Source organism: Myotis myotis, unplaced genomic scaffold (genome assembly GCF_014108235.1).
Source record: "Myotis myotis isolate mMyoMyo1 unplaced genomic scaffold, mMyoMyo1.p scaffold_m19_p_3, whole genome shotgun sequence".
Classification (NCBI taxonomy): domain Eukaryota; kingdom Metazoa; phylum Chordata; class Mammalia; order Chiroptera; family Vespertilionidae; genus Myotis; species Myotis myotis.
Window position 1 is genome coordinate 144137730 of NW_023416335.1, and position 19737 is coordinate 144157466.

General features: G+C 34.9%; 1 protein-coding gene across 1 annotated transcript in view; it reads right to left on the reverse strand.

The window, feature by feature from the left end:
• TRHDE (thyrotropin releasing hormone degrading enzyme) overlaps positions 1 to 19737 on the reverse strand; it is a 390978-nt gene that overhangs the window by 95031 nt on the left and 276210 nt on the right. The window contains exons 8-10 of the mRNA XM_036300799.1: positions 8105 to 8170; positions 7264 to 7451; positions 1028 to 1116 (exon numbers count right to left, since the gene is read on the reverse strand). Of these exons, the coding sequence (XP_036156692.1) occupies positions 1028 to 1116; positions 7264 to 7451; positions 8105 to 8170 (343 nt within the window). The remainder of the gene's footprint in view (positions 1 to 1027; positions 1117 to 7263; positions 7452 to 8104; positions 8171 to 19737) is intronic.

A 19737-nucleotide genomic window follows, 5' to 3' on the forward strand; every position in this document is an offset into this window, starting at 1 on the left:
ATCAATAGGCAGAACATTTGACAGGAGTAAGAAAAGCAAAATGTTGACATACTTGACTATCTAAATCTAAATTAAACATTACATAAAGGGCGATAATTGGCTTTTTCTTTAATTAATGGAAAACAAATAAAAGAGACCCGTTTCTCACTCTAGCATAAAAGATTTAGATTGACTTCAAGAAATAGCTTTCTCGCCCTAACCGGTTTGGCTCAGTGGATAGAGCGTCAGCCTGGGGACTGAAGGGTCCCGGGTTTGATTCCCGTCAAGGGCATGTACCTGGGTTGCGGGCACATCCCCAGTGGGGGGTGTGCAGGAGGCAGCTGATCGATGTTTCTCTCTCATCGATGTTTCTAACTCTCTATCCTTCTCCCTTCCTCTCTGTAAAAAAAAAATCAACAAAATATATATATATAAAAAGAAAAGAAATAGCTTTCTGACAGTGCACTGAAATAGCTCACTATCTTGTTTGAAGATATTTAGAAACAATAGAATCTCATCTTTCTCTGCTCCCTGAGAGTTGACCCTACCTAGGGAATAGTTTAATGACCAATCAAGATCCCTTTCTACTGGCCCTATAATTGCTGAATTTTATGGAAAATGTTTCCTCACCCATTCTTTAAAGAGCTAGTCTTATAAAGAGAAGATAGTAGGAAAATGGAATTTAAAATATGCCCTGTATTTTTAGTATTAGGTATACTTTTCTATTGGGAGTTCTGAATATCACTATAATTATAAAGTGATACCATTTGAAATAGCTAAAATTAGTACTATAAATGCTTTTAAATTTTCTATTTACCATCAAAGACACAAATAAATTTAATAATTACATAGGCCAACTAAAATTAGTCTGTGTAAAAATTACACTATATTATACTTAATTTTGTAGATGTGATAATCATTTGCCTATATTCTACTCTAATCTGTTTTTATTCATATTTTTATAATAGCTAAAACCAGAGGTTAAGTTGTGAAACTTAAGTCAAATAGTTCTAAAACCACATAGTTTCTTGTAAAGTATATATTTTACCTGATTTGTTAGATACCCAAATAATTGCTTCTGGAGACATATGGCTTCTATTTCCTACCACAATAGTTAATGGAATCTGCCACAGGTAACTGCAAAATAAAAGAGAAGCTTTAAGAATCAAAACGGCTATAACAAATAAACAACATATACTTGGCACCTTCTTTGTGATCTGCATTATTCACTTTAGAGAAACTAAAAAACATTCCCCAGTTATAAAAGTAAGGAGTGAGTCAAGAAGATGAATTCACTTTTTCAAAGCCACTAAGCAGACTTGGCCTCTAAAAGTTTTAATTTCAAGTTAAAAGGGGGACTTCCAACAAAACAATTTATCTTGGGAAAAAAAAAACACACAACAGATTTGCATTTTGCATTAGGAATAAAAAAATAGATAAAATCTATAAATCCGATCCACACCATATATTGATTAGTCTAAAAATAACACCTTTCTACTTGTTCTATATTAGACTAATAGACATTTCAGTGGTTTATTCATTTACATTTCAACATTCTCATTTGTTTAGCTATTCTAAAAGATACTATTACCATATTTTTACAAAAAAAATTAAAATATCACACCCAAAGCACAGAAACTGAAAAAGCAAAACTAATCAGATCCCTCTAAAATCTTGACCAATATAAAGAATACTGTGGGGCACATTAATGCTCTGTTTTCTGAAATGAAATTTCCAAATTGATGTGTAAAATCATCCACTAACAGACAGAGATAAGTCATGAGTCTCAGCTATGAAAGAGAAGCAGTCTCTAGAATTTGAATTTTTATAGGATAAAAATTGAGGCCTATACTTGTACATGAAGTATTATTAAATTAATCTCAGAAGAGTAGCCAAAGACATGCTAGATGGTTTTTCAATCAGTTCAATTACTACATATTGTTTCTTTCTCTAATATAACCATATCTTTCTGACCTATTGTTGCACCATTAGCAACAGGGGTAGTAACAATATCCAGCATGGAAATATTTATTTTATTTATTTTATCTTTGATTCTATTAAATTTCATTTGGATGACATTGGTTAATAAAATAATATAGGTTTCAAGGGTACAATTCTATGATACATTATAGGTGTATTGCATTGTGTGGCCGCAATCCAAAGTCAAAGCTTCTTCTGTCACCACATATTTGACCCCCTTTGCCCTTTATTGCCCACACTCCCTCCCCTCTGGTAACCACCATACTGTGGTGGTTTTTGTTTGTTTCAATGAGTGTTTGTTTGTTCTTTCTTGTTTTTTCATTTGTTGCTTTCAGTTTTATACTCCACGTATGAGTGAAATCATATGGTTCTTGACTTTTCTGTCTGACTTATTTCCCTATATTTTATTTTTAAAATGTAAAAAGAGATACTGTGTGAGCTCCATAAGTGTGAGGGAACTGAGAATTTTTCAGGGACATGTCTGGGGTTAGATAACTAAAAACATAATGAACATGAGGGTTTTTCTTGGGGACGGGGGCGGGGGGTGAGTGGACAGGGGACCTCCTTAAAACCTGTCATGTGGAATTTATTTTATCTTTTCATGTTTGTCATTCACAATGAGCAGAACTCAGTAGTAGAAAAAAATTACAAATGGAAGATTGAAAGAAGTTCATAATTTTATACCAACTGCTATCTCCAATATGGAAAGTCAAAATAGTATGTTAAAGATTCTAAATTTTAAAATTACATGCTATGCTATTCTTAATCAGAGAAACATTTGTTTAAGTGTCAACTATGTGGAAACCTAATGCTACACTGTACAAGGTTCCATAAAATTGGTTAGGAAATAAACAATCTACAGTAGCCAAACATGTCTTGATATTTTTAGGTAGACGTGAATACACATAAATTATGTAAGCTTTTTAACAAAAAACTCCAAGCTCCCAACATAATGTTAAGAATATGCCACATTCCCTATCCAGTTTGGCTTAGTGGGTAGAGCTTCGGCCTGCAGATTGAAGGGTCCCAGGTTTGATTCCAGTCAAGGGCACATGCCTGGCTTTAGGGCAAGATCCCCAATGTGGGGCATACAGGAGGCAGCCAATCAATGACTCTCCATCTCTAATCAATGATGTTTCTACCTCTCTCTCCCTCTCCCTTTCTCTCTGAAGTCAAAAAAAGAATATGCCACAAATATTTAATGATGGATTTACAATAAAGAAAACACAGAGAGTTGATATATTTATTTAATATTTATTTAGCAGCCATTCTCTTTTTAATTACTTGGAATAATTAGTTAAGAAACAACAATGGCTGACTGTGGATCTGATTGTAACTTTAAACTATGCACACATTTTCATACCTGATATCTTGAAAAAAGCCTGAATATGAAAAGCACTCTATAAATTGCTCTGGAATTAGGTTGACATAAAATAAAAGGGGCCAAATAAGTCTATAGCTAAGACAGTGATTAACTTTATGCACTTGACTTTTTAGTTCATATTTCCCATATTCAGATGGGTCAACTAAATTGTGAACTCAAGTGTCAGTTAAAGGGCAAGAAATATATAAGGAAAAAGGAGAGAAATAGTTAAAATTAAAGATCTTAAAAATCCTCAAGGATCAACGTGTCTTTTTTATATGATGGTTATAACATGTTTGTGAAACATTATTAGCCCCTATTATAAACAAACTCATAATTTGCATGTATTTAAACTGTATTCTTCTAAATAACAAAACTAGAAATTATTATAAAGTTGGTATATTTGAGCCTTGGCTTGTGCGGCTCAGTTGATTGGAGCATCATACCACACACTGGAAGGTTGTAGTTTGATTCCCAATCAGGGCACATGCCTAGGCTGTGGCTTGATCCCCAGTCAGTTGCATGAGGAGGCAACCAATCAATGTTTCTCTTTCACCTCAATGTTTTCTCTCTCTCCCTCCCTCCCTCCCTCTTCCTCCCTCCCTCCCTCTCTCTCCCTCTCTCTAAAAAATAATCAATAAAAACATACTTTTAAAATATTGGTATATTTGAGCTTTAGGAAAAATCTCTAAAGTATAGGAAAAAGAAATTCATATTAATACTTTCATGTTGCTACAATAAATTCCTCAAACATATAGGAAACTTTCTAAGTGGTAGACAGACATTGCATTGCATAACTGTTCAGATGCAAGAAAGTTAACTATAAGGTATTGGGAAAGAAGTGTGTATACACACACACACACACACACACACACACACACACACACACAACCAAAATCTATACTTTTGTCACAAAGACAAAATAAAAATTATAAATTACTAAGCATATCTGAAATTTGTATTCATTTCTGAATTGCTGTGCTATCAAATACCAAATGTTATTTTTCATAACTTTCCAAACAACAAGTATTTAGTCTTTTTACAAATTTCATGGTAAATTATGTTATTTTATGATTACAACTTAAAAATCTGGAAGACAGGGAGGACTGTTGAGTGAAGAGCTCTATGTAATATGCTGTAAAGAAATCTAAGACAATGTAAAGTATATATGTTACACGAAGCTGTATACCTGAAGCCAACACAAAATAATATTGAAAGTCAACGTTGATAGAAAAATAAAATAATGAGACTTAATCTCAAAAAATAAAAGAAATCTAAGACTGCAGTGGTTTGTGTATAGAAAGAGACAAGAAAAAAGTACTTGTGAAGTTACATTGGGACCCAGACATTTAAGTTTAACTTAAATTTTAGTCATCTCATTTTATGTAGGGAAAAAAACATGCAAAAATACTAGAAAAAATTTATTTCAAAAGACTTCCAAGATTTTTTTTCTTTAATAGTCCCTGGGACTATCTCTCTTCATCAGTAATTCACATTTTTTATAATAAAGCAATGATTATTCTGATGATTAGGTTAAGGTAGAAAAGAATATGCACATATTTAGCTTAAGTGAGAAATATTTTCAAAATTGGTGACAAAAGAAGATTTGACTTTGGGTGGTGGGCACATGGTGCAATATATAGACCTTGTAACATAGAAACCCACACCTGAAACCTATATGTTCATGTTGACCAGTGCCACCCCAATCAATTTAATAAATAAGTATTAAATAGTAAAGAATGGTACTGATATTAGTGAAGTGTTAGTGTATATGCCAAAAAGCTATACAAAAGTCATATAAATTCACAACTTCACAAATACCAAAATTCCAGCAAATGTTTTACTCACTTTTACGTATCAACTAACTTTGTGCAATCATTAGTTATATAAAGATCTTTCTGTGCTGTACTATAGCTAGTCCATATAAAATTATAATTACTATATACATTAAAACTGTCCTAGGCATGTTGCAGATATTCTAATGTCTTCTGTAAAATTCAAGATACAGAATTGATTATACTGGCTCAGAAAATATCCACAAATCACAGGATTTAAGGCAGAGAGAAACACTATGTGTTATTACATCAACTTTTTGCATTGAATAGTAAAGATCTAGAAAGGCTATATGGAAAGGGCAGATAAAATTGGTATTAAAGTTTCGACCATGATGTTATAGTGAATTAAATTATCTATAATATAAAATTGAATTCTAAATTTTAACTGCAAGCCCTATTATTTCAAAATAGAAAATATTTTTTTTAGATTAATAGGATGCCACACATTACCTTAAATATTTTATATGCCTAAATATTTTATATGCCAAGTTCTTAGGGTTCACAATCATCTATCTGTGTGACTTTACAACTCAAGCACAAGCAGAGCTCTATAGATGTCCCATAAAGTTCTATAGCCTGGGAGAAACTTTTCCTTTAAAGAGTCAGACTCGTGGCTGATACATCTGATGCATGTTATATAGGTTGACAGAGTATTTTTGTTCAAAATGTGTCCTGTCATCTGCGTGTCCTTTATGTTTTTCTGCACCAGTGACGCTTGTATCAGACTGATCGTTCTCAAAGGCATAGCTGAGTCTCTCTAACGTTGTCACAGTCAAGTAGTTTTTATGCACTTCTGGCAGGCCCAGGCTTCATGCCTAAGCAGTTTTACCCGGGAGCCAGACGGGGGGTGATCAGAACCAGTACATGTTCGCCATGAGGAATCCAGGCTGGATGAAGAATTGACAGTCAGACCCTGACAGTGTGACAGGTAATACATATTCCACAGGTCTAGATGGACTGCAAGGCCATTTGTTGGAGGCCAATATACATATTAGGTAGGAGATTTAAGACAATGTTTTTCTAGATGGGATTCCAAATTTAGTCGCCAGAAGAAGCATTGATAAATTTCTCAATCACTTCTGCTGCAGCCCATCTTGGAGCTAGGCGACTTGAGAACGATTTCTGTTCTTCTGAGCGATAACCAAGGAGAATTAACCCACGCTGCATGTCTTCTAGGTTCGAGTGAGTGATAAAGCCAGACTCTTAATATTCCAAGGTAATAGAAGACAGCATGACCAACCTCATCCAGACACCTCATTTTATTAATTAATTTTTTACCTCCATCCCTCCCTGTCCCTCCAACCTCTTTTCAGGGCACCTAATAAAAAATGAAATTGAGTGTAAAGGTCTACCATCTTTCCTGGGCTCACCCTTAATAAGAAACAAAACACTGAGAAAATGTAAAGAAAAAAAACACTTGGTGCTGAATCATCAGTAATTAAAGGAGAATTACAAAAGAAAGTTTAAGTATCAAGAATCAAATTTTGAAGGGGGGATAATGTCAACACTGAAATAATTTTTAATAAAAAAATTCTATGTATGTTGTCTTTTTAGTGGTTTAAAACACTAAAAATGAAGGAAAAGAACGTATTTCGATACTAAGTTGCATTGATACTTAGACTATTTAGAAGTGAATCAAGTTTGAGTTTCTTTAGGTCAGACATTATTTAGTCTAGTGGGTTTTGTTTTTTCTTATTTACTTTAATTAGTCTTTCTGGATTGTTCGCTTCTGTTTTCATCTATTTTATTAATCACAGTTTGCTCACTTCCATTTAATTCACTTCAAGGCATCTTTTTGAATTTAATTCAAAACATTTCCAGGGAAAAGGAAATAATCACACATTTTTAAAAAATCATCATGATAATTTAAATTTTGTCTTCCTAAACAAAGTAACTTTGGTGAGCTACCATCTTGATGCTTAAAATATCTGGACAGGGGAGTAAAATCAGAAGCAAAATGAAAATACCATATGTAAATAAAGAAATCAAAATATATTTTGCTTATAACATTTCAGAATACTGTTATCAATGCTTTTTAAAATATGAAAAATGCAAAGTGAAACTTAATAATAAAGAAAATTGTTTCATGAAAAAGAAGTATTGTACCTGTTATTTTGAAGTGCAAGTGCTCTAGTTTTAGCACTGATGTCATAAATAAAATGTTGTTGGGTAATTATTATCCAATTTTCTGCTGTGGTATTTCCCAAGATGGTGATAACAGGATAACCCATCTGGAGTGTCCACTGGTCCATTACTTCTTGTATATTTACATATTTCCCATTCCTTTTTAAAGCCTTTATAACCAAATTGGTATAAATTAGTTTTATAAACATGAATTATAATTATCATTCAACCATTTTCATTTTTACCTTTATGATTTACCTAAATATGAAAACATTTAAAATCAGTGAAGCTAGTATAATGTTAGTAAAATTAATCTTCTTGCCTTAACTTACCTTCATGCATATATATACATATATATACATATATATGTATATATATACATATATATATACATATATGTGTATATATATACATATATATGTATAAATATATGTTTTACTTAATGGAAGATAAAACATTTTATTGGTAAAGGAAGTACTGGCATGATCATTAAGTATGTCCAGTATGTCCAGTATCAAATTTAAATATTTCTTATTCATTTACATATAAAAAACAATTTCTTTAAAATGCCAATATTTCTAACACCATATTAAAATTATATTTCAGAAGTATTGACATGTTTGAAAGTAGGCAAGACATATTTTACTATCATTTATAGTTTAAGTAATTTTAAATACTATTCTCTTTAAAATATATATATATAAAACATATCAAAATTAAACACAAAAGCAATATGAGAAGTATAAAAAAATTGTCAGTGACTTATAAACTCAATTCAAGTATTCAAGAAGAGGTATTGGTATCCAAGCTTCCTATACGTTACCTCTGAAAGTGTATTCCAGAGATCATTTCTGGCTGCATTGCCATATTTATGAATGGTTAAATAATCCTACAAAGAATGCAAAAATGTAATTACAATTCAAAGGCTAAGCAATTTTCAGTAAACACATTCAATTCTCAATTCAATTAATCATTTTCATTTGTTGGAATTGCATTAACAAGAAAGACATGCAGAAAGATGAAGAATTTCATTTTTAAATATCCCAAAAAATATTTAACTACAGTATACTTCTTAATTAAGTCATTAAAAAATATCTTAAAAATTATTAATCTCTTAAAATTGTTTTCATAGGCCTGATCTCTCTTTATGGATTTCCAGGTTCAAAGATCTTCTTCTAATTTAGCAAGTCAACTTTGGGCAATTTTGAAGAAACTATCCCTTCAGTGAAATATATTAGGTAAAACTTTCATATAAGGCTTTCATGTTCAAGTGCTAAAAAAAATGTTTTTGTTTTACGGAATAAAAAATAAAAAAGAGCCCATCCAGTGTGGCTCAGTGGTTGAGCGTCCACCTATGAACCAGGAGGTCATGATTCAATGAGTCAATTCCCTGTCAGGGCACACGCCTGGGTTTTGGACTCGATTCCCAGGAGGGGGCATGTAAGAGGCAGCCAATCCATGATTCTTTCTCATCACTGATGTTTCTAGCTCTCTCTCCTTCCCACTTCCTGTCTGAAATTAATAAAAATATATTTAAAATAAAATAAAATAGAACCTGATTGATACAAGCAGATGTGAAGAGGAACTGCTTTGTGAAAAGAGGGATGATTATCTTCACAACCTGTCAAGTTCCCTAGTCTTTCTGCAAAGAGCAGGCTGCCTAATACAAAATGATACATACTTATTTCCATGAGTCTGAAACACATACTAACATTTAACAAGAAAAAGTCAATCCTACATTTATTTAATATTCTGGGGCTTGGATTTCCCATTTCCCATTTTCAATCATGTGAAGTTAAACCTACACACTTTCCATCTGATTCATGTCTGCTCTCTTCTGTGAAGCATGGTTTATGTCACTGTGAATGCGCTATTTAGTTATGGCTCCTTGGCATTATGTTTTTTCTGAATCCAAAGTAGGAAACAGTGTTTTATTTTATAAAACGGAGAGTCCCTTCCTTCATTTGAAATTCCATCATCTCTTCTACATGTAGGTGGTAGACAAAATCCTAATTTACATCACAGTACTGAAATTAAAAAAAAAAAATGCTGACTCCTTACAGTACTTTATTTAGAGTGGAATACTTTGGGGATAAAGTTGAGAAAGCAAATTTTCTGAAATACAAATTATAGCACCTGTGACATATTCAGCTTTGTTGGAAACTCACAGCCCAGCAAACGGCCACTCCCACCTAATCAGACTCCTAGAGATGCAATGCCCAACACTAGCTTCCAACCACAAATACATCATCATCTTCAGGCACTGTGAATAACTTTGTTGAAAAAACACATCTCTGAATACCCAATCTGAATCCCAATATTGACTTTGAATGTGCCATAGAAGGAATTTTCAATTTGAACCCAGGGGCCTGGATTAAAATAAATCATTTCAGACTTCATTGTCAGAATTATCTTTTATGCTTTTGCAGCAGTTACATGAATACATTTGAGAACATTGGGAATTATGAAACATAAATTTGAATTTTATTTTAGTGATGCTATAATAAAAAGTATTAAAATTAGAACTATGATTGGTTTCAGTTTATGAACAGTGCTACTAGGATAAACTTAAATAGGGAAAACGGAATACTACATGGACCTTGAGAGTTCAATATATAGCTACATAATTCTCTTCTATGACAGATCCTAATAACACGACTGTTCATGATATGAGTTGACCTTGACCCAATATTGATCATCAAGTGGATCTCTTAGTTCCCTCGCCAATCCAGAATGAAGTGCAAATTCACATTGCAAGCTGAAATGGCAACTCCCTGGATGCAGGAAACAACTCCCATTTGCCCACCTCAATATTAAGGGCAACAGCATGTCTTCTTGGACTCCCAGCAGTCCCAATGTTTGGGTGTTATTGGAACTCTACCTAGGTCAACTTCTTTTTCTCCCCAAAAAGCCCCAAATGTTTTCATTAGTTATTTTAGCCTTCCTCTTGCTAAAATAACTAATGAAAAAGAGTCATATTTTAAATTAAGGAAATTTTGCTTTGTCTTTGTAGAATTACAAAATAACTTAAAGAATCGTGAACATGGCTTTTGATAATCAATCATTTATGTATTTATTCATTACACAAAATGTATGGCTCATGGAGCTTTCTGGGTGCTGGGGAAATAGTGGTGGCGAAAAGGTTATGGAGAACAACTGCAAATACTGGGATGTGATTTGAGGAGAAAGGTTTCTGTGACCGAAAATTCAGAAGTCTTGGTACAATAACCACTTGACAAGTTGAAGTCAAACATTTGGTATATGATTAGATAAGATTTCAATTTCCTTTCAAATCTACAATGAATATGGAAGTAGCTGGAGTTAAGAATCAAAAAGAGAAATTTGTTTATATTATATGTATGAAAGTCAATCAACATTTTGGAGAATTGACATTTTGATATAAAGTAGAAGAATGTTTTAATATTAACTAAAAAATTGTGGCTTTGCTGCACAAAATATTTAACAAACAACAGAATTGTTGAAAAGAATAAAACAAAGATGACCCCTAAGATATTCTTAAGGGGCATAATCAATGGCCCTTAAAAGTGAAAAGCATATTAAGCAACAGCATATTCTCATACATAAAAGGCAGGCTACAGCAATGCTGACCCACATTCAGACCTGGCCTAGGGCAGAGGAAAGACAGAATTTCTTCCTGGGAATCTCTCTTTAAGAATTAAGAAAACTTCCCCTCGAATGCTGCATCAAACTTCCCATGTTTCCCATGTTTCAGAAGGGCATCATGTGCTCTAACAGAAATCTGTTCATGAAGTATTAGGAAGACCTGTGTTGGGCCAACAGAAGGCAGGAGACCCAGTCCTGTGAAGTATGTGGTTGTATAATAGAGGGTGAGAACCTGAACAAAATCAGAAAGAAGAGGAGGCTAGCTTATGGGTAAACCACCTACACTTTTCTCCAAGGAGATGCAAGTCTGGGGCTCAGTGATGCTGGGAAGCAGGGTCCGTCCTACTTGTAAGACTAGTCTGGGAAATGCCAGGTATAGTCAGACATTGATTTCTCTGACTATGTGACAAGGAGGTTGAAGCAGGGGTGTGAAATATTGTTTCTTTCTGTTAAGAATAAAAGTTCCTCAAAAATTTTGTAGTGGGCGTATTTCACTCTGTTGGCTTTCCAGCATTTAAACACCACTTTTATATGAGGCAATAACTCACCATGGACTCTTGGAAGAAAGTGAGGGTTCTGCCTCTCACTTGAAATGAAAGGACCAGAATCCTATATAATAAAAGCCTAATATGCAAATCTACCAAACAGGGGGCAGGTCTGGTGAGCAGGTGGCACCAGGCCAGCCATGGGTGCCACGGGTCACCTCCCGCAGAGGGAGGCCAGGCTGTGGGTTAGGCCTGCTCCCTGGACATCCCCCAAGGGCTCCAGGTCTGCAAGAGGGCACAGGCCAGGCTGTGGGACACCCCCAACCCCAAGTGCACGAATTTTCATGCACCGGGCCTCTAGTTCTAAATATTCCCTCTCTACTCTCCCTGGCTACAGCATTGGCATGTCCCCTAGCCTCAGAGAAGTCAACATTCCCATTGGGACTATGAACCCTACAGGATCCAAGAAATAGGGATAGTTGAAAGATTGTTCCCTATGATGCTGACAGTGAGGTTCCAGGGGTAACCAGCCGCGCTGATGGTACAAGTGAACCAACCAGTCTGTGGCACAAGCTTGGCTGCATTTCTTAAACTCGGAGTCTCCCTTAGTTCTTATTATCTGTTTTCTAAGCCTGATCCTCCAGTCTTCCCAGTGATTCTAAGAGCTACCCTACATCCTGCTAATAAATTTCTTCCTGCTTAATTTAACTAGTTTGTTTCTGTTGCTTGCACCACCCAAACTCCAACTTATACAACACTAATGATTGATATACACAAAATAAAGACATTTTAAATTTTATTGTTAACCCCAGAAAGAAAAATAGAAATTATTTCTCACAACTACAAAATGAAAAAGAAAGAACACCTAGTTCTATTTAGTAAATCCACTCTGTTTTCAATGTATTATGAACAGTAAATATTGGAAATAGAGGTAGATACTTAAATTTAAAAAGAGAGGCAGACAAGGAGGTTGGAGAAAAAGGTATGAAAGCTCCACAGACAGGAATGCATGTGAGTAACAACGAAAACAAAACCACGTTAAATTTTTGTCTTAAAGCTCTTAGAGTAGTTTTTAAACTGAGAACCATAAGCTCTCAAATTAAATGTTTATGTGTATATTATTACAGAAATTCGTGGACAACAAAAGTAGGTTAAAAGCTGCCAGATTACATCAATGTCACACAAGGAGTGGATAAAACCCATGTGCAGTCCGGCCCATGCACTGCAGAGCATGTTTCCATATTCCCTGACCTTCAGAAATAGAAGCAAGGAGACTAAAACAATGACAGATAAACAACTAAACACAATAAAGCTAAAGTACAGATCAATATATTATTTTGCTAAATACCTGAAGACTATTTGGAGATTATGAGATTAAGTAAAAATGCAAAGAAAATATTTAAAAAGCACTATGCAAAATAAATGAATATTTAAATTTTCATTCTATTAGATAAGAACTAAGTATAAAGAGATATAAATAATTATTTGACATTTATTATTAAATTATAACACATTTCCAAGTAAGAAACCCAGTAAAATAGGAACAATTGACAAATTTTTTGAGGTATGGAAGTCTCTGAACATCAGACACAATAAAAAAGAGGTGAAATTTATAAAAGAAAGTTATTTGAATGGATAAAACAAAAATAGTTGAAAAGTCAGTTATATCATTGTTTGCATGCCATTTTTATTTCCATTTTTAAATGTATATTTAACCTAAATTGACTTTTAGAAGTTGCTCACTTAGATATAGCCATATTCAGATATTTCTCTAGGAACAAAAAGTCATTTTACATGGTTTAAAAATCCATTTCTCCACCTAATGAGTGCAAATTTTATAAAATCAATAGATTTTCTTAAGGTGTTGCTAAATACACCAGGTAATAAAAAAAATCGAAGTCAAAAATTAATTTTTTAATTTAGCTGTTAGCACGTGAAAGATTTTTTTGTCTTAAGTTAAAGGCAATGGCATACTCTCACATCAGTTTTGTTTTTTTTGTTTTTTTCACATAACTCTTATTTAGTAATTACAGATCTTGCTATCAATGCTGCAACACGCAGGAGCGTCACCAGAGGCGAGATATTGCCACTGTTGAATTTGTATTCTCTTCCAGAACAACCTGACAGGGTCCTACGCCTGTCAGTGAAATACTGTGCATGTAAGTCTATAGGAGTGTTCTGGGGCACTAAAATATTCCCACCTCTCACTTCTGCTGCTAGCTCAAAATATTCCTGAGATATAAAGTGACTCTATTGGTGAAACTGAAGTTTGTGAATTGCTTTTTCCAAATGCCCTGGTAAAGGAGCTTTGACCACGGCATGCTCACAAAATAGGTAAATTATATTCTAGCTGGTAAAAATACACTGCCTCTTATAAGTCAAGATGCCCGCTGACTGCAGGGCACGTACAAGAAGTTCTCCACTCCCACTCCTTCTTTCCTCAGCCCCGGTGCTGAGGACTAGTTGAGAAGCACATGCCACTCAGTTGAGAAAGAAGTGGTGTGTATATTCAGAAAAGCTAAAGGATTCAGGCTGACCCTGTGCCGAGCCAGCTCAGGCAAGGCTTTGAAAGCCTGCGCGAGGGCGGCGAATGGATGAAGAAATGACAGACAAGGAGAATAAGCTGGGTCTAGAGACTCTAGGTGGATCTTCTTGTGCCTGGCTGAGGCCACAGAGAGAGATCCAGAGGCAAGCTGAGCCTTTATTTTATAGCCAGAGGTAAACAAGGTAGTGGTCACCTTAGTCACCATAATTACAATGTTCACCATCGTTACTTGTTTTGGCAGCACTTGCTACATCTCCAACAGCCCATTAGCTACCCAGATAAGATACAGGGGCATCATAAGGTCAAGCCTAATTATGCTAAGAGGACTGTGCCCTCTAAGCTGGGACTTGTTTGTGGCTTTGCCAACAGGTCAGTCCGAGGCTTAACCCTATAGCTGCGCCCTATATGACCCTAAGCAGCCATGTGATCTTGGGTAAGGTATCTATTTTTGTTAACCCTTAATTTTTTCAACTAGAAAGAGTAGATAACATAGCACTTGAGAAAAATGTTCACAGAAAATGACATAAAACAAGTGAAGCACTTAGAAAAATACCCGCCACACAAAGAACCCAAAAAATTCTAGTTATTTTAAGACCAAGCTCAAGGAGGGGGGAGGGGGGGGTGCTGGGGGAGTTGAGTCAGCATCTTCATCTTCAACCTTACTTCCAAGAGAAGCCAAACTTTTCTAGAAGCCCAAAGAAGGGAAATTATATGAACTTGAGGTGTGGGGAGAAATCAAATCAATTTTTGAAAAAGTAAAAATGCAAGAAATTGAGACCAACCCTTCTTCAGACTTGAGGAAATCTTAGAAACCGTATCCCACCCAAATCTGGGGGGAAAAAAGAGTTGGAGGGCTCTGCCAGTTGTGGGGTGTAGCACCTTGTGTTTCAAAGAGATGTGATGGAATGGGGGCACTATTGCTCATGGAATGGGAGACTTATCAGACTCTTCAGAACAAAATAGCCATTCCTGATTTAGTAACAGAGCAATAAAAACACTAATCTTCAAGAAACCAGAAAGGCAAGGCTTGGACAAGATAAAGACTAAACACTCAAGCGATATGCACTATCTTACTTCTTTCCAGTTCACTCATCAGCCCCCTTCATGAAATCAATATGACTGCCTATCAGTGAGGACTGGAACAGAGGGCTCTTTACCATATGTTCTGGACTGAGAAAAGTTCCCTGAAATATTCTCGTATTAATGGCCATGACATAAGAGAATTCAATGCAGGCAGATTAAATTTCCTATATGCTCAGGAGCATATGGGTTTGCTTTATTCAGTGCTAAAATTATATACACTTGTTAATTTATTATTTACTGCTAACATTAATGGCAGGTATTTTTCTTTCAGATCCTTTCTGTCTTTGTTTTTCTGATTATTCAGCTTATAGTTCATAGTTCATCTTAATTCCTAGCAAACAGCCTCTTCTCCTTTGCAGCTCTGTCCAATTATCAGAGCTGGCAAAACCCCAATTATGGATGAATCCAAGTGTTTGCCTCCTCCAAACCTGCGCAGCTGAGCATCACAGGAGAAAATAATGCAATAGGGCAGTTTAATTTCATTACAAATGTATAATCACCAAACTCAAATAGGCACTCAATACTGCCATGCCTTTCTACTCTTCCTAACCACTCTTCAATCTTCAAACCTCTCTACCACCAAGCATTACCTCACTTTCAGCTACTGACCTTTCTTCAAGGGACACTGAACTGAAAAAAATAGAATTCATCAGAAAGTAACTTCCTCATTTTCCCATTTACAAATCTCCAAATTAACTGGGAGTGTATCTCCTGTCAAAAACCATTCCTTTTACCTTCTCAAGGACCAATGTCCTAATTATGTCTTCTCCAGAGTTATCCGACTCTCCTCCTCACTCCTTCTCTAGCTGGGCCTAAGACTAGTACAACTGTCTCCCATCTTTAAAAACAAGAGGGAAGGTTCCTTAACCCTTATCTACCTCTATCCACCCTGTTTTTCTGATCCACTTTCTTGGCCAACTTCTTTAAATTTTATTTTACATACACTGTATTCACTTAAGCATTTTTCTATTCACTCTTCCACTGAAATCAATACATTTGCAAGCTGCCAACGGAACACTCCTGTCTTTACCCTACTCTGCTTCTCAGTTGCATTTAACCTCATCGATCATTTTCTTATTCTTTAAATAAGCTTTTCTCTTGACATGAGTGACACCACGCCCTTGGTATTCTGCCTGAGCCTCCAGCTGTTCTATCTCAGACTCTTTTGCTGGCCTCTTTCCTTTCCTCAACTTCTAACTGCTACAGCCTTTCAGGTTTTGGTCCCAAGCCTTCAACCCAGAAACCTTGGAATCATTCTTGGGTACCTTTTCTTCCTCACCTCTCATACCACATTCTTCACCCAATCTCCCCTTGGGTCCATTTAATTCTACCTTCAAAAACATTTTGAATCCACCCATGCCTCTGTATAGCTACTGACTAAACCTCCATCATCTCTTATCTGAATATTGACATATCTTCCAAATTTTATTACCTGATTCCTCTCTGGGTATTCTGTGTGCCCCGATCCTAATGCATTAATACAAATAGCCAGGTGACTGCTTTAAATATAAATAGAACCATGTCACATCCCAGTTTTACACTATTTAATAACATCCCATGGCACTCACAATAAAACCCAGCCTTCTAACACAGTCTTCTTCAGCACTACTGATTGCCTCCTGCCTCCAATGCTCCCTCCTCCCTTGTCTTTACTGAGCCTCTTCATCCACAGCTGGAAATTTTATTTTACATACACTGGAAATGTTCAGTTCTTTGTCTCAGCCCTTTGCACAAGCCCTTCCATCTTCCTTGAATGCTCCACTCCTCACCCAGCTCTTCCCCATCCTCAGACCTAATTATACAAGCTTCTTCCCAAGAGAGATCTCCTAAACACCCAACTAAAGTTCCCCTACCCACCCACCTAAATGGTCTCCCAGAGCATCCTACTGTTTTTCTCCCTAGCATTTATTATATTTAATAATCATGTAGCCCTGACCGGTTTGGCTCAGTGGATAGAGCGTTGGCCTGCAGACTGAAGGGTCCCAGGTTCGATTCCGGTCAAGGGCATATACCTTGGTTGCGGGCATATCCCCAGTAGGAGGAGTGCAGGAGGCAGCTGATCGATGTTTCTCTCTCATCGATGTTTCTAACTCTCTATCCCTCTCCCTTCCTCTCTATAAAAAACCAATAAAATATATTTTTTAAAAAAATAAAAATAAATATGTATGTAGTTGTTTTTCCTATTCAATGTTAACTTTATCCTATTATATGATTCATGAGATCAGGGCCATATTTGTTATGTGCAGAATGCCCTGAATACCTGGTGCTTACATGGTGTCTACATAGAATAGGAATGCAATAAGTATGTGTGGAATAAATGAGTAATTGAACATGTCTGATGGATAAACAACGTGGACTGCAGACATGAAATTAAGCAGAGCTGGGTAAGAACAAACAATAGTGCAGGAAAGGCCTGAGCAGGGTGGAGGAGGTCAATGGTGGGGGGAGGGGGAGGAGGAGACATTTGTAATACTTTCAACAATAAAGCTATGAAACAGGGGAAAACAGAAGGAAAAAAATCACAATTTTGGTTTACTAGCACAAAGCATCAAGAAAAGATTTTCACACTAAAATGAGTTATTATTCTTAAGGGAAAAATTATCTGTAGAATAATCATATGGAGATACCTTGAGCAAAGGAATAAAGGTAAATAAAGGAGACTGGTTGTAAATGGATATCAATTTTTTTTGTTTGTATCATACTAACTCGGAGCTCTCTCTTCCATAGACAGAAACACAGAGGTAGGTCAAAATGGAGTTTTGAATGCACTTGAACCTTTTTCAAGATCGGTTCCAAATATATTACTTAAGATAGGTATTTACAACACTTCTGTTAAACTACTAGTTTATAACGTGGTTTTTCTTAATAATTTTGACATTTAGCTATTACAGGATAAAAAGAATTTGTGGTAAGTATGTTAAGGTTCATTATTTTTATTACCATTTATACAGTTATTAAAATGAGTAAAATGTCCATTTTTAAATGGGTATAACATGAATAAATATCTCAGACAAGTATAGGTGAAATGCAAGGTAATATATAAAAAATGTTCAACCTCATTTTAATAAAAATATATACACTTAAATAACAGGGTAATTTTAAAAATAAATTTGTAAGAAATTTATTTTTAAAATGTATAAGTCTCAATGCTGTTTGCTTCATGTATTATAAAAAGAGAACTTTCAAGTTTTATCTCTACCATTATATATTGGCTTAACATTTTAGAAGAAAAATTGTTAATCAAAAATTGATAACCAAAAATATAATAAGAAAATTGATAAGTTAAAGATTACTACACTGTTGTTTATTTAACAAAAATTTAAAAAGCATTCTAGTGTTCACAAACAAAAAAACTAAGTATATTATGGTACATCTATGCCATCTCACTCATATTAACCTATGTAATAAAATTACCAAACAAATATGAAAATATGAGTAACTGGGGGGAAAATCTATCAACTTAGAAAGGTTTATATTTTTTAGTGTCAAAAGTGGTAATATTGCCGAGTATGTAGTTCTAGGCTATTACTTGAATGTTCCTAAAAGAAACATAAAAAAAGGAGAAAAATAAATTAAAAAAGGAAAAGAAGGAAAACTGCTGATGCAAGGCCTAAATAAGTTAGAGAAAAATGCCTCTGAGGCAAGTTTATTGTACTTCTCAACTAGCAATCTAACTAAACGGTACTGTCTGCAAACAGTGAGAGACAGTTCGCTGATAGGTGTACCTAAGTATGTGCATGTTGAAAGATCAGCATGCATTTACATATTCATCAGTATGCAGATACATCTGCCCATCAGCCAATGTGTCTAATAATTTCACAGATACATTTAAAATTATAAAAAATATTTTATAGCCTCAAGCCTATTAGCTAAAATGTATAATATTTCTTGAGCCCTTAATAAACAAGTAAAAGAAAACCAATAAATAGAATGTATAAGGTCTCCCATGTTATGGCCTACAGAATCACCAAGTAGAGATACATGTCTTCAAGAATAAAGAATTTTCAATTAATGCTAAAAAGTGGCCAGTTTGCCCTAACCGGTTTGGCTCAGTGGATAGAGCGTTGGCCTGCAGACTCAAGGGTCCCAGGTTCAATTCCAGTCAAGGGCATGTACCTTGGTTGCGGGCACATTCCCAGTGGGGAGTTTGCAGGAGGCAGCTGATCAATGTTTCTCTTTCATCGATGTTTCTAACTCTCTATCCCTCCCCCTTCCTCTCTGTAAAAAATCAATAAAATATACATATTTTTAAAAAGTGGTCAGTTTACGATACTTAATTCAAAGGCAAAATGATAAGGATTCAATCTGTGGATGTATATAAAAAAATTAATTGAAACTGATGAATAAAAGTAATTTCTCTCTGATTCAGGATTATAAATAGTTTTGCTATTTAATATTTAAAAGTACTTGTTTTTTATTAGAGATACTATTCTTAATCCTCACATCCATGAACTCTTTCCTTAAATATTTTTCCTTCTATAACATGCGTATTAATTTTAGCTGTGTAGTTAGGTGTTAAATAAAGTAAATAATAATTAGGTGAAATTCATGACCAAACACCAACAATGATAGCATTATTCCCATACAAAGTATGGAAAAGTAGGTTTTTAGTTTCTTGTATGGAAAATAATACAATAATTAATAAATAATACAAGAATAAACTCTGTGTTTCACATACTCACAACCGTAAACCTACTTTCACACTCCCCTGTTTAGTAT